Raw genomic sequence first — 18,075 nt, forward strand, 5'->3', positions numbered from 1 at the left:
GTCCCTGGGTAGAGACGTGCATGATGGCCTTTAAACCTGAAGTGCCCATTGTAAGGAAGTGGGTCTATTTCAGTATAGCCCTTTGCCAGGGCAGCCAAAAATTGGGAGGCTCCACATTGTCCCTGGGTAGAGACGTGCATGAGGGCCTCAAAACATTAAGTGTCCATTGTCAGGAAGTGGGTGTATTATAGTATAGCCCTTAGGCAGGGCAGCCAAAAATTGGGAGGCTCCACATTGTCCCTGGGTAGAGACGTGCATGATGGCCTTTAAACCTGAAGTGCCCATTGTAAGGAAGTGGGTCTATTTCAGTATAGCCCTTTGCCAGGGCAGCCAAAAATTGGGAGGCTCCACATTGTCCCTGGGTAGAGACGTGCATGAGGGCCTCAAAACATTAAGTGTCCATTGTCAGGAAGTGGGTGTATTATAGTATAGCCCTTAGGCAGGGCAGCCAAAAATTGGGAGGCTCCACATTGTCCCTGGGTAGAGACGTGCATGATGGCCTTTAAACCTGAAGTGCCCATTGTAAGGAAGTGGGTCTATTTCAGTATAGCCCTTTGCCAGGGCAGCCAAAAATTGGGAGGCTCCACATTGTCCCTGGGTAGAGACGTGCATGAGGGCCTCAAAACATTAAGTGTCCATTTTAAGGAAGTGGGTGTATTTCAGTATAGCCCTTAGGCAGGGCAGCCAAAAATTGGGAGGCTACACGTTGTCCCTGGGTAGAGACGTGCATGAGGGCCTCAAAACATTGTTCCCATTGCAAAGGAGCGGGTCTCCTGTCGTTGTAATGTCCATTCTGCAAAGAATGGGCGAAAAAATTTACCACTGGGGGTATACCTGAAACAAAGACCTAACTATTGTAACGGTCATCATGATGGCGCATGAGGAGAAGGAGGAGCAGTCCAGCGATTATCCAAAGTCGAGAAGTGTACCCATGGGTGAGTGGAGGTACATGGCAAACTTTAAATTCCGCTCTCATTTGCTGGTGGTGTGGTGAAGTCTGGCCCAATCCAACCCTTGTTCATCTTTATCAGAGTCAGCCTGTCAGCATTTTCAGTTGACAGGCGGGTGCGTTTATCTGTAATGATTCCACCTGCGGCACTAAAAACACGCTCTGACAAAACGCTAGCAGCAGGGCAGGCCAGGACTTCCAAGGCGTAGAGAGCCAATTCATGCCACGTGTCCAGCTTGGATACCCAATAATTGTAAGGCACAGAGGAATGTCGGAGTACAGTTGTTCGATCTGCAAGGTACTCCTTCAGCATCTGGGCAAACTTAGGATTTCTTGTGGCACTACCCCGCACCTCAGGGGCTGTGGTACGTGAGGGGCTGAGAAAACTGTCCCACATCTTAAAGACTGTTCCCCTACCTCTGGCGGATTGGACTTGTGCCTCTCTCGGCTGTACGCCTCGGTTGTCCACTGATTCCTGACCTATGCCGCTAGCGTTTTGTGAGGGGAATGCTTTGCCTACTTCCGTGAGTATGGCCTTCCGAAACTGCTGCATTTTGGTTGACCTCTCATCCACGGGAATAAGAGACAAAAAGTTCTCCTTGTAGCGTGGGTCTAACAGTGTTACCAACCAGTAATGATTGTCGGCCAAGATGTTCTTAACGCGAGGGTCACGAGACAGGCAGCTTACCATAAAGTCAGCCATGTGCGCCAGACTCTTAACAGCCAGGACTTCAGTAGCCTGACCAACAAGATGACTGAACATGCTGTCCTCCTCCTCCTCCTCCTCCTCCTCCTCCTCATCTACCCTGTCCTCTGGCCAGCCACGCTGAATCGAGGATATGACTGGTGTGCATGTCATATCCTCAATTTGGCCGGAGAGTTGCTCCATGTCTTCATCCTCCTCCTCGTCATAGTCCTCCACTGCACGTTGTGATGAGACGAGGCTGGGCTGTGTGTTATCACCCACACCCACTACTGTTTCTTGCTGCAACTCATCGCGCTCCGCCTGCAATGCATCATGTTTGTTTTTCAAAAGGGACCGTTTTAGAAGGCAGAGTAGCGGTATGGTGACGCTAATAATGGCGTCATCACCACTCACCATCTTGGTGGAGTCCTCAAAGTTTTGGAGGATGGTACATAGGTCTGACATCCATCTCCACTCCTCAGGTGTTATGTGTGGAGTTTGACCCATTTCCCGACGGCTTAGGTGATGCAGGTACTCAACAACTGCCCTCTTCTGCTCACATATCCTGACCAACATGTGCAGAGTTGAATTCCAACGCGTGGGGACATCACACACCAGTCTGTGAGCCGGAAGATGCAAACGGCGCTGAAAGCCGGCAAGGCCGGCTGAAGCAGTAGGTGACTTTCGAAAATGTGCAGACAGGCGGCGAACTTTTACCAGCAGATCAGACAGCTCTGGGTATGACTTTATAAACCGCTGAACCACGAGGTTGAGCACATGGGCCACGCATGGAACATGTGTCAGCTGGCCTCGCCTCAAAGCCGCCACCAGGTTCCGGCCATTGTCACAAACGACCTTTCCTGGCTTTAGGTTCAGAGGTGTGAGCCAGTGATCTGCCTGCTGTTTCAGAGCTGTCCACAGCTCTTCTGCATTGTGGGGTTTGTCACCTATGCAGATTAGCTTCAGCACAGCCTGTTGCCGCTTCGCCGAGGCAGTGCTGCAGTGCTTCCAGCTTGTGACTGGTGTGGAGGGCACAGTGGATGAGGATGCGCAGGAGGAGGAGGAGGCTGAAGAGCATGACATTCCGGAGCTGTAGAGTGTGGGTGAAACACTGACTGAGGTAGGGCCTGCAAACCTTGGTGTGGGAAGGACGTGTTCCGTCCCTCGCTCAGACTGGGTCCCAGCTTCCACAATATTAACCCAGTGTGCCGTCAACGAGATGTAGCGGCCTTGCCCACAAGCACTTGTCCACGTGTCTGTGGTTAGGTGGACTTTGGGTGAAACAGCGTTGTTCAGGGCACGTGTGATGTTTTGTGACACGTGGTTATGCAACGCGGGGACGGCACACCGGGAGAAATAGTGGCGGCTGGGGACCGAGTAACGTGGGACAGCTGCCGCCATCAGGTCACGGAATGCTTCTGTCTCCACCAGCCTAAAAGGCAACATTTCCAGCGCAAGCAGTCGCGAAATGTTAGCATTTAGAACTGTGGCATGTGGGGTGTTGGCAGTGTATTTGCGCCTGCGTTCAAAGGTTTGCTGAATGGATAACTGAACGCTGCGCTGGGACAAGGACGTGCTTGATGATGGTGTTCTTTCTGCGTAGGCAACTGCAGGTGCAGGAGTGGAGGAGGCTTGTTCGCAGGCAGCATGGACAGAGGATTGGCTCGCATGCACAACCAGCGAAGACGTAGCAGTGACATCAGCAAGCACTGCTCCTCGACTCTGTTGTACTTCCCACAAAGTCGGGTGCTTGGCTGACATGTGCCTGATCATGCTGGTGGTGGTCAGGCTGCTAGTTTTGGTACCCCTGCTGATGCTGGCACGGCAGGTGTTGCAAATGGCCTTTTTTGAATCATCTGGATCCAACTTAAAAAACTGCCAGACTCGTGAAGACCTAACATTTGTACAGGCACCTTGTGTCGTCGTGTTGTTACGGGGAACGGTTGCCTGACTTCTGCCTGGGACCACCACCCTGCTTCTTACTGCCTGTTGTGATGCTACGCCTCCCTCCCCCTGTGCACTGCTGTCCTCGCTCTGCATATCCTCCTGCCAGGTTGGGTCAGTTACTGGATCATCCACCACGTCGTCTTCCTCTTCCGCACCCTGCTCCTCCTCCTGACTTGCTGACAATTGTGTCTCATCATCGTCCACCACTTGTTGAGACACGTTGCCAACTTCGTGAGAACGTGGCTGCTCAAATATTTGGCTATCTGTACAGACGATCTCCTCATGACCCACTTCAATATGAGCTGGCGAGAGGCCAGAATGTGTGAATGGAAACGTGAACAGCTCTTCCGAGTGTCCAAGTGTGGGATCATTAATGTCCGAGGAGGACGTGTACTCAGCCTGGTGGTAGGAAGGAGGATCAGGTTCAGAAATGTGCGGTGCAGTATCACGGCTACTGACACTTGACCGTGTGGAAGACAGAGTGTTTGTGGTGGTGCCAATCTGACTGGAAGCATTATCCGCTATCCAACTAACAACCTGTTGACACTGGTCTTGGTTCAAGAGCGGTGTACTGCTGCGGTCCCCAAGAATTTGGGACAGGACGTGCGAGCGACTAGATGTGGCCCTTTGTTGTGGCGAAATTAGAGCTTGCCCACGACCTCGGCCTCTGCCTGCACCACCATCACGTCCACTTCCTTGTTCCTTGCCAATGCCCTTGCGCATTTTGCAATGCTGTGCACTGCTGACGTGTATATTCACTACTTGTGCGTTATATCAAAGTTTCTGGAAATTGCACACCAGTGCACCTGTACGCTGCCACCAACAGGCACACACGTGCGGTTTTAAAAACCAAGCACGGACGCAATAATAACCTAACACAGGTTTTAGGAGCAAAAATTAAGAACTCTGACACTATCAGCCACTGCTGACTGACGTGTATTATACACTACACTTGTGCGTTATATAATAGTTTGGTAAACGCACACCAGTGCACCTGTACGCTGCCACCAACAGGCACACACGTGCGGTTTTAAAAACCAAGCACGGACGCAATAATAACCTAACACAGGTTTTAGGAGCAAAAATTAAGAACTCTGACACTATCAGCCACTGCTGACTGACGTGTATTATACACTACACTTGTGCGTTATATAATAGTTTGGTAAACGCACACCAGTGCACCTGTACGCTGCCACCAACAGGCACACACGTGCGGTTTTAAAAACCAAGCACGGACGCAATAATAACCTAACACAGGTTTTAGGAGCAAAAATTAAGAACTCTGACACTATCAGCCACTGCTGACTGACGTGTATTATACACTACACTTGTGCGTTATATAATAGTTTGGTAAACGCACACCAGTGCACCTGTACGCTGCCACCAACAGGCACACACGTGCGGTTTTAAAAACCAAGCACGGACGCAATAATAACCTAACACAGGTTTTAGGAGCAAAAATTAAGAACTCTGACACTATCAGCCACTGCTGACTGACGTGTATTATACACTACACTTGTGCGTTATATAATAGTTTGGTAAACGCACACCAGTGCACCTGTACGCTGCCACCAACAGGCACACACGTGCGGTTTTAAAAACCAAGCACGGACGCAATAATAACCTAACACAGGTTTTAGGAGCAAAAATTAAGAACTCTGACACTATCAGCCACTGCTGACTGACGTGTATTATACACTACACTTGTGCGTTATATAATAGTTTGGTAAACGCACACCAGTGCACCTGTACGCTGCCACCAACAGGCACACACGTGCGGTTTTAAAAACCAAGCACGGACGCAATAATAACCTAACACAGGTTTTAGGAGCAAAAATTAAGAACTCTGACACTATCAGCCACTGCTGACTGACGTGTATTATACACTACACTTGTGCGTTATATAATAGTTTGGTAAACGCACACCAGTGCACCTGTACGCTGCCACCAACAGGCACACACGTGCGGTTTTAAAAACCAAGCACGGACGCAATAATAACCTAACACAGGTTTTAGGAGCAAAAATTAAGAACTCTGACACTATCAGCCACTGCTGACTGACGTGTATTATACACTACACTTGTGCGTTATATAATAGTTTGGTAAACGCACACCAGTGCACCTGTACGCTGCCACCAACAGGCACACACGTGCGGTTTTAAAAACCAAGCACGGACGCAATAATAACCTAACACAGGTTTTAGGAGCAAAAATTAAGAACTCTGACACTATCAGCCACTGCTGACTGACGTGTATTATACACTACACTTGTGCGTTATATAATAGTTTGGTAAACGCACACCAGTGCACCTGTACGCTGCCACCAACAGGCACACACGTGCGGTTTTAAAAACCAAGCACGGACGCAATAATAACCTAACACAGGTTTTAGGAGCAAAAATTAAGAACTCTGACACTATCAGCCACTGCTGACTGACGTGTATTATACACTACACTTGTGCGTTATATAATAGTTTGGTAAACGCACACCAGTGCACCTGTACGCTGCCACCAACAGGCACACACGTGCGGTTTTAAAAACCAAGCACGGACGCAATAATAACCTAACACAGGTTTTAGGAGCAAAAATTAAGAACTCTGACACTATCAGCCACTGCTGACTGACGTGTATTATACACTACACTTGTGCGTTATATAATAGTTTGGTAAACGCACACCAGTGCACCTGTACGCTGCCACCAACAGGCACACACGTGCGGTTTTAAAAACCAAGCACGGACGCAATAATAACCTAACACAGGTTTTAGGAGCAAAAATTAAGAACTCTGACACTATCAGCCACTGCTGACTGACGTGTATTATACACTACACTTGTGCGTTATATAATAGTTTGGTAAACGCACACCAGTGCACCTGTACGCTGCCACCAACAGGCACACACGTGCGGTTTTAAAAACCAAGCACGGACGCAATAATAACCTAACACAGGTTTTAGGAGCAAAAATTAAGAACTCTGACACTATCAGCCACTGCTGACTGACGTGTATTATACACTACACTTGTGCGTTATATAATAGTTTGGTAAACGCACACCAGTGCACCTGTACGCTGCCACCAACAGGCACACACGTGCGGTTTTAAAAACCAAGCACGGACGCAATAATAACCTACTAACAGGTTTTTTTGGGGAGCGACAATTACAGTACAGACAAGTCAGACACTATCTGGACTGTTTTACACTGTGTACACCAGCCCCAGATATGAAGGCTGGTATACGGTCACCACTACCCTGCCTGCCTGCCTGCCTGTATACTGCTACAATAGTCCTGACAAGGACTCTTTTGGTCACTAGCCTGTATTCAGACCTGGCTATACCCTGCCTGTATATAGCAACAATAGTCCTGAGAAGGACTCTGCTACTGTACTCCGACCTGGCTATACCCTGCCTGCCTGTATACAACTAGAATAGTCCTGAGAAGGACTTTTGGTCACACTGTTTGCAGCCCTGCAACTGAAAAAGCTATAAAGGGCCGCAAAGCTTTCCCTGAATCAGCGACACTCTCCCTACACTCACTGTCAGAATAGCTGTGAGCAGAGCACAGCGCGCCGGCCGATATAAAGGCTCGGTGACGCTGTGCAGGCCGGCCAATCACTGCAATTCCACAACTAACAGGGCTGTGGCATTGCAGTGGTCTGCCAGCCAATCCCTGCATGAGGGCTGGCTCTCAAAAGAGCGCCAACATGCAGAAATGAAGACCACGAGTAAAGCACGAGTATCGCGAGATTACTCGGTCCCCGCCGAGCAGCCCGAGTACAGTGATACTCGTGCGAGTACCGAGTAGTGACAAGCATGCTCGCTCATCACTATTCCTCTCTAGAGATGAATGGACCTGTGTATGTTTGGGTTCGCCGGGTTTGGCCAGACATTAGTTAAAAGTTTGTTTTGGGGCCCAGACTAAACCTGAACTTTATCCTGGACTCTGATACCCTATATAAGTCAAAGGGGACCTAAACTAATGGACTTGACTCGATAACGAGTATAATGGAAGTTAATTTTTAGGCATTTTGGCTCTCTGTCTACATACAGCCAGCCATAAACAGAGCATTTGCGGGGAAGGGAGGGCGTTTTTTTTGTTTTGTTTTGTATTTTTGCACACAGCAACCAAAAGTGTTGCTTTTACCCCCAGCGAGAACCATTCAAAGACTTCAAGCGTCTCTCACTGGGCCGAGCACTCAGCGTACCCCAGCACCCCGATGCTTGATCAAATGGTTAGCATACAAACAGCAAAGGAAATCGAACACAGACTTTTTAAAAGCTATGTTTAGGTTCGAGCCCCAGACGCCCAGTATTCGATACAAACCCTGAACTTTATAGCTCATCTCTACTCCTCTCATCTGTCTCTGCTCCCACGACAAGGTCCACTTCCAGAGCAGGTAGACACTCTCTGTGTTGCGGTGCTCGAATCAAAGGATGGACTCCACAAAATTACCAGAAAAAGCATTGGCACTCGCAGAGCTTCTCTGTGTTGTATTTTCTTGTTTTATTTCAAGCCATGAAAATTATAATACAGTGTACAGTGACGCGTTTCGGTCATAAACAGATGACCTTTCTCAAACCATGTCTCATGGTTTATGACCGAAACGCGTCACTGTACACTGTATTTTCATGGCTTGAAATAAAACAAGAAAATACAAAGCAGAGAAGCTCTGCGAGTGACGACCTTTTTTCTGGTAATTTTGTGCTCCCACAACAACATGATGCTCCTTTTTCCTCCTTTACCACCTGATAGAGGCAGCATAATGCAGTGATTTTCTTTTGCTGATTTCAAGGGGATAATAATACATTTTATTTATATAGTGCCAATGTCACTTGCAGCTGCTGCTGGCCTCTGATAGGCATGGAAACCTCTATCAATGTTGTGAAGCAGAAAGCCAGTGGTTGTCTGATCCATAATAGTTTTCAACAGGATGTGTGTCTGAGGATGCACATGCAACTGCATACGCTTATCCAGCTTAAAATGCAACTTCTACCGGTGGGTTTTCCCTTGTTCTGGGCCTGGTTGGGGTAGCACTCTTTGAGATGGCAATTGTTACATATCTGGTAAGCAAGTCCGAAGATGCTTTTATCTCCCAGCAATAAGGAGATAATTAATAATTACAAAATTACATAAAATATTCTACTTGCCATGGTAAACTATAATAGATTTATGAAAAAAAGATACGTACAAAGGATCAGTTGCACTTTTTAAATTTTAGCAATGATATTTTTTATGTAGCAAACATAGAAGCCTAGATAAGGCTATGTTCACACACTGGGTTTTTACCTGCTTTTTTTTGCTTTTTTGCTGCAGAAATTTCATGAGAAAATGGTTGTACCTTTCTGCAGACATTTCCCAGCAAAACCTATGGCAAAAAACATTTGCTGTGCGCACACTGCGTTTTTTTCTTAAGAAAATTCTTTCAGTAGATTTTCTTGAGAAAAAGAATGAGCATGTCACTTCTTTTCTGCAGCTAACTGTGTTAGTCACTCCTTTGATTGTTATGTAATCATGAAATCACGCAGGGAATAACGCAGGTAGCAAATTCTGTGCATTTCATTGCATTTTCCTGCGTTATTCCAGCTTTATTTTGCATTTTTTTGGGACATAATGTTCATCACTGCCCTGCGTTTTGCAGGGAAATGATGTTATTATGATAGGAAAAGGAAGCGGAGCAGAGAGTAAACACACACAGATCACACTCAATCCTCGGAAGCCGCACGGAAGCACTTCCGTTTGACCTCCGTCGGGTGCCCGTGCAGTCTGTGTCCCGCTCCCTGCCAACCCCGTGGCTGCCCGCAGTATCAGCAGCTTCTCACACTGCAGTGCGGGCAGCCGCGGGGATGACGAGCGCTGCTGTCGGAAGGTTAGATGAGATCATTACCTGCTGTGACGATCTCCTGCACTCGATGCCAATAGAAGTCAGTGACAGCGCTGACGTCAGGAGTGCAGGAGATCATCACAGCAGGTAATGATCTCATCTAACCTCCTGACAGCAGCACTCGTCATCCCCTGGAGTGACCTGGGCTGACCTATTGATGTAAGCTCAGGTCACTGCACTACTATGATACTATTGCAAAAGAGCTCTGACCTAGTAGAGTCCTAGTCTCTGGGGGACCGCTCTGCTGCTTTCCTTGGGCTGTGTTGTGACCATGGGTATGTCACGATGACTACTATACATCTATGCCGCTCATGGTTCCTTTTTTTCTTTTTTCTCTGACTCTACTAGGTCGGAGCTTTTTTGCAATAGTATCATGCATGATGGGTTTAATAGACTGACTGATTATAAATATCCTTTTGCTGCTAGGGCTATGTGCAATATCAGGGCTATATAACTGGTATTTTTCCAACATAATATATTGGGCAGCTTGCAATCTGGAGTACTACTCGTCTTGGAGTTATGATAATTATAATAATAATTTTTTATCAATTGTTCATATTTTACTCTATTTGGAGTACTCTCATGATGTTTCCCTTGCTCTGACTGCATTCGACCTGCTGGCATTACTGTGTTGTATTTTACCCTTATGCCTTGTGATCATATGTAATAACTGTTACATACAGGCCCATGGAATGGGTTGTCGATCCTTTTCTTTGTGCAAGTTCTCTGCATTAAACTTTGAATATTTTTGCACTACACTCTTGTTTTGCTCTCCTTGGTTTTCTACATGTTCAGAGTGTGCAATGTAGGGTCAAAATGGTTTCTTTTCCCTACTACTTAATTTTGGATATTTGTATATTAAAAAAACTATGTGTCGGAGTCCATCCGGGCACTGTGCACTTTATGGGTACATAGTTGGTCAAATTATGCTGTCACTTATTTTCTCCACATAACTGGAAAATTTCTCAGCTATCGGTATATATCACGTTGGATACTCAGCTATTATAACACCATCTTGTGGTCAATGTGGAATACAGTATCAGTATGTGGAGCTTTTTGTGATGTATTATTCTGGCACATTTGACCAATGTTTCTTTGTCTCCACTGTATGACTCAGTATGTTCTTTTGAGCATTTATATTTGTCCTAATTTTTGTCTTTGGTCATTTTTTTATTTTATGTATTAAATAATAAAAATTTTTGTAACCTTTCTATGACTGTCCAGATTTATTGATGTTAAAATTTATCAAATAAAATGGTTGTTTTTTATACGGAAAATCTGTATGGACAGATCAGTATGAGCATAAATATTATAAGTGAAATAAAATGGGCAGCACCCGGGTTACTTCCGTGTGTGGTCTGTTTTTCAGATGACTGCTAGAAGAGTCTTGAAAAATCTCTAGAATTTTTGTTTGGCATGCATGAAAAATGGATCAGAAATCTATATTAAAAACAGACATAAACCAAAATGGATGAAAATGAGAGTCTGTACTTTGATGAAAAACTGCAATTTTTTTGTGTATGAGAAGAGAAAAATGACTTGTCAATTTAGCTTAACACTAAAGTAATCCCACATCAGTGATGGCCTTTGGAATTATTAAATGGATCACTTGAACACAGCTAAGCTGTAAATATAGACAAGCCCATGAACGAGAATAGCTCATTTTCTCTAAAACATTGAAAAAAAATCAATAGTTTCAGGTTTACAAATAATACTTTTACTTACTTGCCATCCAGCGTGAAGTTCTTATTCTGTGCATTGGTAAAATGAGCTTTTACATCAACTGGACTGACATATTTACTTTCTGTAAAGATAATGCCGATAAAGTAAATTCTTATCACTAGGTAAATCTTAGTTATTATGTCTATAGTATAATCACCTGAATTTTCTTGAACAATGTTAGAAGAGGTACTTGAACTCAGCGAGACTGATACTGTAGTGTGCAATGATTTATCATCATTCATCCCCTCTGAAAGGAATAAAAACAGTTGCCAGTTTTATTGTTACATGTAGGGGAGAAACTTTTAGTGTAAAGCGAGCTTTACACGCTACGATATCGCTAGCGATGTCGAGCGCGATAGCACCCGCCCCCGTCATGTGTGCGATATTGTGTGATCGCTGCCGTAGCTAACATTATCGCTGCGGCAGCGTCACACGCACATACCTTGTCAGCGACGTCGCTGTGTACGCCGAACAATCCCTCCCTAAAGGGGGAGGTGCGTTCGGCGTCATAGCGACGGCACTGCGACATCACTAAGCGGCCGGCCAATAGAAGCGGAGGGGCGGAGATGAGCGGGACGTAACATCCCGCCCACCTCCTTCCTTCCGCATTGCCGGTGGAGACAGGTAAGGAGTAGAGATGAGCGCGGTCCGCGGTTCGCGGTTCTCCAGTTCGCAGTTCAAGTGATTTTGGGGGGTGTTCTAGATCGAACTAGAACTCAATTTTTTTGCTAAAAGCTCGACAGTTCGTTCGAGAACGGTTCTAGCAGCAAAAGCAGGGCTTTTTACAGCTACAGTGTGCAGGGAGCCATCACTGGCAGCCTGCGGTAAGCTGGTAACCAAGATAAGCATCGGGTATCCAAGCAAAGCGCTTTGGTTAGTAACCCGATATTTATCCTAGTTATGTGTGCAGGGAGCCGACACTTCCCCGCTCAGCTTGCTCCGCCCCCTCCTGCACGCGGCATGTACATGTACACACACACACACTCACCTGTCCCCAGCCATGCAGTCCACGACACTGACGTCCTCAGCGCCACATGACCCCGCTAGGCTCCACCCACTTTTCACTCCGCCGCCCGCACACATGGCCCCGCTAGGCTCCACTTACTTTGCACTCCGCCACCCGCACACATGGCCCCGCTAGGCTCCGCCCACCTGTCACTCTGCACACATTACCCCGCTAGGCTCCGCCAACCTGGCACTCTGCACACAGTACCCCGCTAGGCTCCGCCCACCTGGCACTCTGCACACATGATCCTGCTAGGCTCCACCCACTTGGAACTCTGCACACATAACCCCGCTACCCTTCGCCCACCTGGCACTCTGCACACATTACCTGCTAGGCTCCGCCCACCTGGCACTCTGCACACATGGCCCCGCTAGCCTCCGCCCACCTGGCACTCTACACACATGGTCCTGCTAGGCTCCGCCCACCTGGCATGCTGCACACATGGTCCCGCTAGGCTCCACCCACCTGGCACTCTGCACACATGACCCCGCTAGGCTCTGCCCACCTGACACTCTGCACACATGGCCCTGCTAGGCTCCACCCACCTGGCACTCTGCACACATTACCCCGCTAGGCTCTGCCCACCTGACACTCTGCACGCATTACCCCGCTAGGCTCCGCCCACCTGGCACTCTGCACATATGGTCCCACTAGGCTCCGCCCACTTGGAACTCTGCACACATGGCCCTGCTAGGCTCCGCCCATCTGGCACTCTGCACACATTACCCCGCTAGGCTCCGCCCACCTGGCACTCTGCACACATTACCCCGCTAGGCTCCACCCACCTGGCACTCTGCACACATTACCCCGCTAGGCTCCGCCCACCTGGCACTCTACACATATGGTCCCGCTAGGCTCTGCCTACTTGGCACTCTGCACACATGGCCCAGCTAGGCTCCGCCCACCTGGCACTCTGCACACATTACCCCACTAGGCTCCGCCCACCTGGCATTCTGCACACATTACCCCGCTAGGCTCCGCCCACCTGGCACTCTGCACACATGGTCCCACTAGGCTCTGCCTACTTGGCACTCTGCACACATGGCCCCGCTAGGCTCCGCCCACCTGGCACTCTGCACACATTACCCCGCTAGGCTCCGCCCACCTGGCACTCTGCACACATTACCCTGATAGGCTCCTCCCACCTCGCACTCGGCACACATGGCCCCGCTCGGCTTACCTGCGGTGATGAAGTCCCGACCTCAGCGTTGTCACTGTCCGCCACTTGTCACATCACCTTCTCTCGCTTCCGACCCGAGACTGTGACTAGCGGTGACGTCACGGGCCGCTCGCGATACTTGGCTGTGAAGGTCATTGAAGTCAGTGACAGGTCTGCTGTCAGCAGTGCAGGAGATCAGCGCAGGTAATGTACCTCGCTGACAGCAACACTTGTCATCCCCTGCAGTGACCTGGGCTGACCTATTGATGTTAGCTCAGGTCACTGCACGGCTCTCCGAGCCAATGGGGAACATCCTGCTCTTCATTGACTGGGACAGTGTGGATCGTCATGGGAACCCCTTGGATTACAGCAGACCTGGATTTGTTTTTCTTTCTAATAAATTGCTGAAAGAGGGAATGTTTTGGGAAGTGTTTTTTCAAATAAAAATGTGTTTGTCGTCTATTTTTTTTTATTACTGACTGGGTTTGTGATGTCGGGTATCTGATAGACGCGTGACATCACTAACCCCAGGGCTTAATGCCAGGTGACATTACACATCTGGTATTAACCCCATATATTACCCCGTTTGCCACCGTACCAGGGCACGGGATGAGCTGGGGCGAAGTACCAGGATTGGCGCATCCAGTCCAATAACCATGGACCTCCCTAGTCTGAGAATATCAGACCCCAGCTGTCTGCCTTACCTTGGCTGGTGATCCAATTTTAGGGGGACCCCCCACGTGTTTTTTTTAAAAAATTATTTATTTAATTTAAAAAAACAGTGTGGGGTGCCCTCAGTTTTGGATTACCAGCCAAGGTGAAGCTGCCAGCTGTGGTCTGCAGGCTGCAGCCGTCTGCTTTACCCTAGCTGGCTACAAGAATAGGGGGAACCCCACGTCATTTTTTTGGCTAAATACAAGGCTAATCACCCCTTAGTGCCACATGAAAGGCAGCAAAGGGTGCAAAATTACAAAATGCAGGAGAGTGGGACATTATGTGTCTTTCTGCCATCATAATGACAGAAAAGACTGATATGAAGTGTACAAGCACAAGAAAATCACCAGAGCGCTCTACACTGTGAAAAGCAGTAGAAAATGGCACTGGAGTGAACATGTGACCGCCTCATGTAGGTTGAAGCTATGGATCTGTACCGCCCTGGGGGCTCGGCTGCTCTCCGCCGAGCCGCTCGGATCCGGACTCGGGTTGTCGGTGGCTCGAGTGCCTCCGGACCGGAGGCCACGTCGCTCTGGAAAGGGGGGGGTTTGGTTGTTTGGTTTGGGTGGACCGGTGACTGGTAACAGTTCGTGACGCCACCCACGGGTCGTGGTGAGGTGATGGGCACCACCACTGCCGTGAGGGTGCGGGGGCTCGTCTGGGATCGGTGGTGGGTCGCAGCTAGGTGTTGACCCCTCCGTGGGTAGGGGGTTTGCTGGTCCCGGGGCCAGGTGGCAGGAGCGGGGGGTTGCAGGACGCAGGGGCTCGCTTGCAGCGCTGTGCCTGATGGCACTGGTGTACTCACGATTAAACCACACAGAGTCAATGGTAAACCAAGTTCGGTGTAGATCGGTGCCCGCAGCCGGCTGCGTGTGTCCCCAGTGAGGTTGGTGATGTCGCCTTCTCCTGCACCTTTAAATTTGCTATAGTGACTCCTATGCTTCAGCAACGGTAGTCCACTCCCCGGCTTTTGGGTACTGGAGGAGCCCTTTTGCCCGCAGGCGCTGGCCCTTTGGATCTCTGGCCCTTGCCGTTTGCTCTTATCTGGAATCGGTGGGCTGTTGCCGTCTATCGGGACTTTGGGTGGGAATGAACCCCTGAGGTCCAGACCGCAATCAGTAGATTTGTCTGAGCCCGGTTGCTTCTGGGCTAGAACGGGGTCTGAGTACCCTGCCTGGTGCTCCGGTTGACTTGTTAGCTCCCCGGTTCAGGTCCGAAGGGTCACCACCCTCTTCTCGATCCCTACGGTTCCGCAGTTCAGTCCCTGACTGGACTCCTGCAGATGGCCACCACCGTCTGCCTGCCTGACCGTTCCAAGGGGTCCTAGGCTCCATCCTAGGCCCCTGACTCTCAGCTCGCCACTTTTTCTCCTCTCACTACTCCTCTCCCCACTCGACTCACTTGTCCTTTCCCTGCCTCAGGCCAGCAGACTCCTCGGAGGGCGTGCCTATCCGCCTGGCTCCGCCCACCTGGTGTGCCTTGCTAGACCTGAGGGAGGCGGTCAGGACTTGTTGGCTGCTGGTGCCTCACTGGGGTGGGGGTGTGTGTGGTGTTGTGTGTTGTTACCTGTGACCCCTGGGGGTCCAGGGCATCACAGATCCTGGGTAAATTTATGTATTTTCCCTCCTTCAGTTTTTTTGCAGTATGCAAACACACGGAAGGCACACGGATGACATACGGACCGTATATGGAACAGAAACGGATGCCACACGGATGCACCCGTAAAAAAACAAACCATTTTTTGCAGACCACAAAAACGGATAGGTCGTGTGAATGTAGCCTTATTCTGATCTGCCGTTTATAAACAGCAGGCAGAAATAAGTGAATAGCGCCCCCCAGCGTCAGAAAATCTCCGGGGTTTCAGGGGGTAGCTGAGACCCTGGAGATCATGATTTAGGCCAGTTTTTCCGGTCCCCGCTCACGTGATCACCGGTATACACCGTATACTGATGATCACGTTACAGTAAATGACAGTGTCGGTAAAAAATTATTTATCTCCCATCTAGCATGAACAAACATGATAAATCTCCTCCATGGTCCCCTCCGGTCCCCCGGTTTTGCCAAAGTGCCCCCCTGACCCCCTCCCAGAAATCCAAGCTGGCCGCGCGCACAGCAGCGCGCCGGCCGAATTCACCCTACTCCTCTGATTTCTGTCGCATGTGCCATGACACATGCAACAGAAAACTCCTCCCCAGGCCCTGCCAGGTCACCCCCTATAACGCCACCGGTGTTCCCCGGTGTCCCACTGTACCTGTGCAGCGTTGATCCCCTGCGGCCCTCTCCTTCACAATAGACGCTGCCGCATGCACAGAGCGGCTGTCAGCTCAGCTTCCTGTGTTCAGACACAGTGAGTGGTGGTTATGCATCTGTAAGGTAAATGGGTGGCACAGTGGCTCAGTGGTTAGCACTGCAGTCTTGCAGCTCTGAGGTCCTGGGTTCAATTCCCACCAAGGACACCATCTGCAAGGAGTTTGTATGTTCTCCCCGTGTTTGCGTGGGTTTCCTTCGGGTACTCTGGTTTCCTCCCACACTCCAAAGACATATAGATAGGGAATTTAGATTGTGAGCCCCAATGGGGACAGTGTTTCCAATGTATGCAGAGCACTATGGAATTAATAGCGCTATATAAATGAACAAATTATTATTATTACTGCAATGCCCTGCTCATGAGGTAAGGAACATAGTTGTTCAGGAGAGCTATATACTACATTTCCAAATGGAGGTATTTGATTTTATAGTTGCCCTGCTGAACGACTACCAAACATGAGAGTCCGTTATACGCCACAAGAAAACATGTCTAAATAGCGAGCTCTGTTGTTTAGTATTCATTCAGCTGGATAACTGGACTTAAAGGGGTATTCCATCTCCAAGATCCTATCCCCAATATATAGTAGGTGGAATAGCAATAATATCAGCAAATACCAATATTTGGAAATGTAGAATAGTTCTCCTGATTAGGCATGCCCTTACCTCATGAGCAGGGCATTGCAGCTTTGGTAGCAACCGTTACGACATGGACTCTGCTGCTGTGGACCCGGGGAGAGTGAGTGCAGATTCATTGCACCCACACTCCTCATATGGAGCGTCTGTACTCCTAGAAAATGGGGGATACGTTCCCTGAGTGTCTCCCCCCATATTCTAGACGGTCCAGAGTCATCGTGGGACCCCCTTATTTTTTTTCTTACAATAAATTGGTGAAAGAGGGAATGTTTTGGGGAGTGTTTTTTCAAATACATTTTTTTTGTCGATCTCTTTGTTAGTACTGACAGTTTATGATGTCGGGTATCTGATAGATGCCATGACATCACAAACTGCTGGGCTTGATGTCAGGTTACTTTACAGCTAGTATCAACCCCATTTATTACCCCGTTTGCCACTGCACCAGGGCACGGGATGAGCTGGGGTGAAGCGCCAGGATTGGCGCATCTAGTGGATGCGCCACGTCTGGGGTGCCTGTGGCCTGCTATTTTTAGGCTGTGGAGGCCCAATAACTATGGACCTTCCCACCCTGAGAATACCAGACCACAGCTGTCCGCTTTACCTTGGCTGGTGATCCAATTTGGGGGGGGATCCTACTTTTTTTTTGTAATTTTTAATATTTATAACATAATTATAAAAAAAGAGCCTGGAGTGACCTCCACATTGGATCCCCAACCACGGTAAAGCTGCCAGCTGTGGTTTTCAGGCTACAGCCGTCTGCTTTACCCTAGCTGGCTATCAAAAAAGGGGGGACCCAACGTCATTTTTTTTAACTATTTTTTAAATAGAAAAAATTAATGGGCTTCCCTGTATTTTGATTGCCAGCCAAGGTAACGCCAGGCAGATGGGGGTGGCAACCCATAGCTGTCTGCTTTATCTGCACTGAGAATCAAAAATACCGCGGAGCGCTACGTTATTTTTTTTAAAGATTTATTTTTACAGCACTGTCATGTCAGGCAATCAAAATACAGGGAAGCCCTTTTTGTTTTTAGTTATTTAAATAAATAATTAAAAAAATATATATGGGCTCCCGC

The 18,075-nt window shown here is 48.6% G+C and overlaps 1 protein-coding gene across 1 annotated transcript in view; it reads right to left on the reverse strand.

The window, feature by feature from the left end:
- LOC142289798 (uncharacterized) overlaps positions 1–18,075 on the reverse strand; it is an 89,832-nt gene that overhangs the window by 14,007 nt on the left and 57,750 nt on the right. Inside the window, exons 4-5 of the mRNA XM_075333729.1 lie at positions 11,341–11,430; positions 11,187–11,265 (exon numbers count right to left, since the gene is read on the reverse strand). Coding sequence (XP_075189844.1) covers positions 11,187–11,265; positions 11,341–11,430 — 169 coding nt within the window. The remainder of the gene's footprint in view (positions 1–11,186; positions 11,266–11,340; positions 11,431–18,075) is intronic.

Source organism: Anomaloglossus baeobatrachus, chromosome 2, assembly GCF_048569485.1.
Source record: "Anomaloglossus baeobatrachus isolate aAnoBae1 chromosome 2, aAnoBae1.hap1, whole genome shotgun sequence".
In the NCBI taxonomy this organism is placed as follows: Eukaryota; Metazoa; Chordata; class Amphibia; order Anura; family Aromobatidae; genus Anomaloglossus; species Anomaloglossus baeobatrachus.